Below are 8,812 nucleotides of genomic sequence, written 5' to 3' on the forward strand. Positions count from 1 at the left end.
TTTTAATTAAGAAAGGACTTGTATCGCTGAAGTTCCTGGGATAGAATTTATACCGGAAATTAACAAACGAGCAGATACGTAACAATATAATAGTAATTAAGTAAAAACGATAATATTAAAAACAAGTTAAATTTGTTAAAATTCAAACTTTCACCTTAATAACATTGTGCAAAACTACGACGTTTATAATATCAACTTTAAAAACAATTTCTTCAGTAACATAAACAAACGTGCAAGGAAACGCATTAAGTTAATTCTTTCTCTTTCCATGACTTAAGAATAACCCATTGCCATGACATCTTAACAAAAATTCCAACAAGTGTCTAAAAATCTACAATTAGGCCTAAAGTTGAAATACACTTCGTACGCGAAAGACAAGTTTACCCGCTATTTAATCTATGGCAATTAGCCCCAACAGTCTTAATTTCCTTAATCACTGCCATAATTTCATTCATTTTTGATGCTCTACAGCTAACACATTGCGCTAAAGAAGGTAATTACGGGTTTTAAATTATATACAAATGCGATTTAGACACATTTGCAAGAAATTTAAGAAAACAACACATGAAGACAGTTGAGATTTGCAATTCTTGAAACCATAATTTTAAAAATTCACTATTTTATAACTATTATACATTTCCAACTGTCTCAATAGAAGTACTTGAAAAAAATCAACAATTAGGCCTAAACTTTAAATACGCTTCGTACGTAAAGAACGATTTTACCCGCTAAGGGAATAAAATATTACTCCATTTCTTTTATTAGTGATATTGACCCCGAAGCTTTGTTAACACTTTAGGAGAGAATCAAAGTACATAATATTATGGAAGAAAAAGAAAGAAATGAAATAACGACAAACGAATACAATTGATTCACTATTGCATAATTATTTTACAACGTCGCTTTATCAATACCTCGATCAAGTAAAAAAATCTTAAGATCTTAATCAAAAATGGCGATTATTCACAAAGACAAGGTGTTTATACAAAATAAATGTTCTATACAGAGAAATATTTCGTCATTTCCACGTTTTCACACTTCTTTATTTTCAGTTTAAATACAACAACTCCATAATCCATTTCGTAGGTTTCTGTTTCATTCATGCCCAACTACGTAATAAAACAACAGAATATTCAAAATAATTACTATTAAATATACCCATCTCATATATATAGATATATAGTATTCCACTTAATAATGCTGCATATGAAAGAAAAATATTTTGGCTTTGGCTCATGTGGCACAGGACACGCTTTGTATGCAAGAAGTCGAGGATTCCTGTCTTAATCCATTTGTATTTCCTAAACAGTGTTTGAGCAATCAAATAATTTAAGGTTATACATTGCACACGAAGCACTAGTTTATCCACTAATTATTTATTGTAATGGATAATGTTAATATGAGTCTATAAAGTAAAGGTAATGATAATATGAGCTTTATAAAGTGAAGTACAAGGAAATTACGATTTTATAATCACAGCCGTGTCTCTTATCTCAGTTGGGTATATTTTATTTACACTTTAAAGTTTGGGTCAAGGTTAAATTAAAAATATGGAACATTATGAAGATAATACAATTTATTCATAACGAATTCGGTTCGTCGCATCAGGAGTGGCGAACGGAGTGAGTTTTATAGGTAACATGCACAAGATATCAACCAACTCGCAAACCTTCGTTAGGAAAGGGCCATCATCGGCGTTGCATTTAATTTCTATTTCAATGAGAAACAAATAGGGGCCTATGGCCCTTAGTTTTTCTTACAGAACAAAACGATTTATATTTAGTTGCAATATCTATTTTTAGGCTGCATCTTAAGAAATAAAGCAAAGGGTGCAATATTCCAGAATGCTTTTCTTTAAATGCAATCGTCACCTACAGGCTGATATCTATATTGTATTAGATTAGTTTCTAACCATAAAATTCGTTATTTATCGTCAGCTTTTATCAACTTTATGTATTAAAAAATGACACTGAGTCCTGCCTTTATATGGCTCTGTTTTCATTTTCGTCCTTCATTACTAGAGCTAATAGAAACTATCGAAAACATCACCCCTGAAAGTAGTAGTGGGTGTCTCGCTCTACGGTGGCGAACCTGGAACAATATAAGCGACCTCTACTGGACTCCAAGCACATGTCACCAGCCTGGCAGATATATTTGTAAAAAGAGTGCTGTGGGTATGTTTCCAAATTGAATCTCTAATACTTCTCAGTAATATTTAGTTTATGCAAACTTCATCATTTGTTTTGAATCCTTTTTCTATTGTTTACAGTGCCTTGCAAAAGTTTCAACCCCCTGAAAAGTTTGTCTGAGCTTGCAATCATGAAACTATAATCTACTCCAAACTGAGAAAGCTAAAAAACGCTAATATTATGTAATTAGAATATTCTCAATTGCATAAGTATTCAACACCTTTGCTACGGCAAATTTAAATCAGTTCAGATACAAAAGGTTAGTTTGAAAGGTCACAAAATTAGTGCAATGGTGTAGTGTAGTGTCCCTGTCTGTGTGTAATTAAAGTGGTTTAACTTGAGTTCAGAGTAAATGCATCTGTTCAAGCCACAACTCACATAGTGATACGACAAACCAACCCTGAAGACCAAGGAGATTTCAAAACAAGTCAGGTATAAAGTGGTAGAGAAGCACAGATCAGGAGAAGGTTACAAGAAAATTTCAAAGTCGCTGATTATCCCTCTGAGTACGGCGAAGTCTATCATTAATGAATGTAATGTGCTTCATACCACCCAGTCATTCCCCAGTTCAGACTGCCCTTCCAAACAAAGCAGCCGGGCAAGCAGAAAACTGGTTAGGGATGTCACTGTGAAGCCAACAGTGCCTTTGACATGTGGCAGAAGGTTTTGTGGTCAGACGAGACAAATATTAAATTTTTTGGTCTAAATTCAAAGCATTACGTCTGGCGCAAGCCTAACACAACACATCACCCAGTCAACACCATCCCAGCTGTCAAGCATTGTGGTGGCAGCATCATGTATGGGGATGCTTTTCATCAGCAGGGACTGGGAAGTTTGTCAGGATTGAGGGGAAGATGGATGGTGCAACGTACAGGCGAATCCTAATGGAAAACCTGCTTGAATCAGTCAAGAATCTAAAACTGGGTCGAAAATTTACATTTCGGTAGGACAATGACCGGAATCACAAGGTCAATGCCACACTGGAATGGTTTCAAAAGAATAAAGTGAATGTCCTGTAGTGGCTCAGTCAATGTCCTCAATTGAATCCAATAGAAAATTTACGACGAGACTTAAAGATTGCAATCCATCAACGATCCCCAACGAACTTATTAGAATTGGAGAAATTTTGCCAGGAAGAATGAGCAACTATTAAATCATCCCGTTGTGCAAATCTGGTACAAACCTATCTAAAAAGACACAGCAGTAATTTCTGCCAAAGATGCTTCCACCACGTACTGACTTAAGGGGCTGAATACTTATGCAATCAGCAAATTTCAATTTAAATATTTTCTTTCCAGGTTTTGTTGACATTCAACCTTCTTCACATATAACAGCGTTTAGTTTGATCATTAGAATTTTTGAATAAAAACAAGTTCATTAAAAATTTTTTTTTCAATATTTCTATTTCACCAAAATGTAACATTATTGGTAAGGGATTAATACTTTTACAAGGTACTGTATTTTTACTTATCGAAGAAAGCGAAAGTTGTGGAATAGAAGTTAATGAAAATATATTTATCTTTCTTATTTCCAATACTGTTACAGAAGCTTTGATTTCAAGTAATTTGTTTCGTCACTACTTGAAATCAGAGTTTGATCACTAGAGGATTTGCACTCTACAGAACTTACTCTCCTATGATCAAACTTTGTCGGAGAGGAATGTTGTAGAGTACAGAGTAATAAACGTTGCATTGCTTCGTTTAGCAGTTATTTCTTTAATTCAGCCACGAAAATGAGCTTTACTGTGTTTTGCCTTTAGTTTCTAATAAAGTCTTCGCCAAGTTTTATTTGACAAACGTAAGCAGAGTAAAACGAGTTATTAAGTATTTTGTATATACACCTGAGTGACTGTAGAATAACGTGTAAATTTTCATTTTAAATAGTGTGTTATAATAACATACATAAATATTTGTAACTATTTGTGAATGCTCACCTACTCAAAAATGCTTCAATCTATTAAAACTGTTCTTCTTAAACTGAAATTTGAAGGTACCTTACAAATATCCGAACCTTATAAAATATTTTTACACAAAACTGAATATTGTTATATCAACCTTTAAAGAAGAAAGCTTAACCAAGTATTTTTTTGGGCAAATATAACTTATCAGATAAGTAAACTTAAGATAAAAATTTCCCCATTTAAATAGCATTCTCACTTATCATACGATTGTACACTGAGTTAGAGCTTATCAGATTACCTTACACACAACTTATACTTGTCATGTTACCTTATATAGTTAGAAATTATGAGATTACTTTGCACACAACACAAAATTGTTGTGTAATCTTCCACACAACATAAACTAGTCAGATACAACATAAACTTGACAAGTAATATTCCACCAAACATAAACTTATCAGGTAGTCTTCCACCCAACACAAATTTTTCAAGCAATATTCCTCACAGTATAAACTTAACAGGCAATCTTCCACACAACAGGCACTTCTCATAAGCAAGTTAATTCTGTGTGACAAATTCTGTTGTATGGAAGATTACCTGCGTAGACGTTCACATAATACTACGTAACGAATTCTATATGTGTGCAAGATAAAAAAAAATCAGTTTCGTTTTCTAAAATGTTTATTATTAATATTAAATCCTGCCTAAAAGTAACTACCTTTGAAACTGTGATAATAAGATTGGCCCAATTCCTTACCTTTTGGACTTAATTAACTCTTTTGGACATTACTACTAGTGAACTTTAACGATGAAAGTTGTGTTATATTTTCAACTACGCTTCTAGAGTGAATTGAAATTATTCTACGTAAGTTTCATATACAAATATTTAAACTATTTTGAGCAATGTTTTACGACATTTCTTTTTTCACTCAGTTCTCCCACAAAATCTAAACCAAACATTCCAAGGGTCGTATGGAATCATTTCTTCGGTAAACTTTCCTCAGCACTACCCCAACAATCTGAAGTATACGCTCACTATTAAAGGCAGACCTTTCACCCGTATCTACATCAGTTTTACTCATTTGATACTGGAAGAGCAAGACCTGTGTATGTACGACTATATATCCCTACAGAGTGACCTGAATGGTCCTGAAACCCGTTTCTGTGGACAACATCAGAATGATCTAGATAAGTACGTATCTATCCTGATATTTTACTTCAGAAACTAACAAATGATAGTATGCTGCAGTGCTAAATTCTAACTCATTTCTCTAGATTTTAGAGATTCGGAACATGTGTTCGACTTTTTTTTACCTACAGGTGATACTTTTCTCTCATATTGTTCTAAACACAAAAGAGCTCAAAACATCAAAATAAGAAAATACCGTAAATCAAAAAAAGGTTCACTGTTATTTACTTTGGTTCAAAACCTACAAAATCTTCATTGCTTTCACTGTAATTTATTTCTTTATTATTTAGGGAGCATTATAAATAGTTATGTTTTTAAAAGAAAAAAAAAACTACTATTGTTATACATAAAACATTCAATTGAACTAAACTATGCATGCCTATTTAAATATATTTATACATGGCTTGTGTATATCGTATATATACATATATATTATTCATGCCTTCGGTGTATAAAACGCAAGCAGAATTTGGGGTGAAAAAGTGTGTCTTATACACCGAAAAATACGTTACGTAATAACCAAATATGTTGGGTACTTAATATTCACGCATATTGTATTAACATTCTTAATAACCTTATATGTAGTTACGACTTATGTATTTGTTAATCATATAATACTGTATCCCGAGTACACAAGAATGATGTTCTTTGCGTTATCAATACTTAATATCCACGTGAATGTTTCAATGGGTATTGAAACATTCACATGGTTATTATATGGGTATATAATAACCATGTGAATGTTTCAATGGGTATATAATAACCATGTGAATATTTTAATGGGTATATAATAACCATGTGAATGTTTCTACCCATTTTGAAACATTCACATGGTTATTATATGGGTATATAATAACCATGTGAATGTTTCAATGGGTATATAATATCCACGTGAATGTTTCAATGGGTATATAATAACCATGTGAATGTTTCAATGGGTATATAATATCCACGTGAATGTTTCAATGGGTATATAATAACCATGTGAATGTTTCAATGGGTATATAATAACCATGTGAATATTTTAATGCGAACCTAATAATCACATGAATTCCTTAACAGATACGTAGTAGTCATGGGAATTGTTTAACAGGTAAATGATAATCATATAAATTCTATAACAACTACATAATAATCATATGAATTGTTTAACGCTTGAATAATATTCACGTCACTTGTTTAACAGCTACATAATAATCACCTGAATGGTATAACAGTTACATACTAGTCACGTGTATTGGTTAGCAGCTACATCACAATCACGTGAATTGATTGATAGCTACATAATAATCACGTGAACTGTATCACAGTTACATACTTGTAACGTGAATTGTTTAACAGCTACAAAATAATCACTTGAATTGTTTCATATCTACATAATAATCACGTGAACTGTATCACAGTTACGTGAATTGTATCACAGTTACATACTTGTAACATGAACTGTATCACAGTTACGTGAATTGTATCACAGTTACATACTTGTAACATGAATTGTTTAACAGCTACAAAATAATCACTTGAATTGTTTAATATATACATAATAATCATACGAATAGTTTAACACCTACATAATAACCACGTCAATTCTTTATCAGTTACATAAGAATGATGTGAATTGTTTAATTGCTATATAATAACCACGCGAATTATTTATTAAATACATAAAAATCTCGTGAGTTTTAACATCTACATAAAAATCATATGAAATGTGTACCAATTTCATAAAAATCATGTGAATTGTTTAAAAGCTACATAAAACTATGTGAATTGTTCAACAGCTACATAATAACTGCAAGAGTTGTTATATAGCTACATAATAACTGTATATGAGTTATTTAAAAGCTACATAAAACTATGTGAATTGTTCAACAGCTACATAATAACCACAAGAGCTGTTATATAGCTACATAATAACTGTATATGAGTTGTTTAAAAGCTACATGATTATCGCTGGAGTTAATAAACATCTACTTAAAAATTAAGGGAATTATTTAACAGCTAAATAATAATCATGTAAGGTGTTTAATAGCTACATAATAATAATATAAGTTGTTTAATAGCTACACAATAGCGGAGTGAATTATTTAACAGCTACATAATAATTGCGTACATTGTTTAACAGCTACATAGTAACCATGTAAGTTGTATAGCAGTTATAGAATACTAACGTGAATTGTTTAAGAGTTGCATAATAATCATGTAAATTGTTTAACAACTACATAATAATCACGTGAATTGATTAATGGCTACATAATAATCATATGAATTGTTTAAAAGATAAATAACAATAATCACGTGAATTGTTTTACAGCTACACAATCGGATGAATTGCTTGATAGCTAAATAATATTCACGTAAATTGTTTAACATCTACGCAATAATCACATGAATTGCTTTGGAGCTAAATACCAATCACATGAATTGTTTAACAGCTACACAATAATCACATGAATTGCTTAAGAGCTAAATACCAATCATGTGAATTGTTTAACATCTACATAATAATCATGTGAATTGTTTAACAGCTATATGATAACCATGTGAATTGAATAACAACTATATAATGATCATACAAATTGCTTAGCATTAATATAATAATCACGTGAATTGTTTATCAGCTATATAATAATCATGTGAGTTTATTAGCAGCTACATAATAATCATGTGAATTAATTAATGTATAAATAAATATGGTTTCAACTATTTAACAGCTACACAAAAATGATGTGAATTGTTTAACGTCAATAAAATAATCAATTGGAATGCTTAACACCTATATAAAAATCAGGTGGATTGTTTAAAAGCTACATAATAATCATGTGAACTGTTTAACAGCTACACAACAATCGCCTGAGTTGTTTAATAGGTGCTTAATAGTAATGTTATTTAATTTCTAGGTACATAATAATCATGTGGATTAATTAATGTATAGATAAATATCGTTTCAACTATTTAACAGCTACACAAAAATCATGTGAATTGTTTAATGTCTACATAATAATCAATTGAAATGTTTAACATCTATATAAAAATAATGCGAATTGTTTAATAGCTATATAATAACCACATGAGTTGTCAAACATCTACTTAAAAATTAAGTGAATTGTTTAACATCTACATAAAAACCAAGAGAATTGTTTAACATCTACATAAAAACCAAGAGAATTGTTTAACATCTACATAAAAACCAAGAGAATTGTTTAACATCTACATAAAAACCAAGAGAATTGTTTAACAGCTAAATAATAATAATCATGTAAGCTGTTTAACAACTACATAATAATCACATGAATTGAATAATGGCTACATAATAATCATATAAATTGTTTAACAGCTACACAATCAGATGGATTGCTTGATAGCTAAATAATAATCACGTAAATTGTTCAGTTACCCAATAATTACATGAATTGCTTAGGAGCTAAATACCAATCACGTGTAATGGCTGGAGACGGCTTGAATGGGTAATGAAGAAAAACTTTAATATAAGTTTAACATAACAGCAAATGTACAACGTTTCGACAAGGTTTT

At 31.1% G+C, this 8,812-nt stretch overlaps 1 protein-coding gene across 1 annotated transcript in view; it reads left to right on the top strand.

The window, feature by feature from the left end:
* LOC111086360 (cubilin-like) overlaps positions 1 to 8,812 on the top strand; it is a gene marked incomplete at its 3' end in the record, with an annotated part of 47,048 nt that overhangs the window by 4,741 nt on the left and 33,495 nt on the right. The window contains exons 3-4 of the mRNA XM_022388919.1: positions 2,022 to 2,174; positions 5,023 to 5,281. Coding sequence (XP_022244627.1) covers positions 2,022 to 2,174; positions 5,023 to 5,281 — 412 coding nt within the window. The remainder of the gene's footprint in view (positions 1 to 2,021; positions 2,175 to 5,022; positions 5,282 to 8,812) is intronic.

The sequence above is a fragment of the Limulus polyphemus genome, unplaced genomic scaffold (genome assembly GCF_000517525.1).
Source record: "Limulus polyphemus unplaced genomic scaffold, Limulus_polyphemus-2.1.2 Scaffold1043, whole genome shotgun sequence".
Classification (NCBI taxonomy): domain Eukaryota; kingdom Metazoa; phylum Arthropoda; class Merostomata; order Xiphosura; family Limulidae; genus Limulus; species Limulus polyphemus.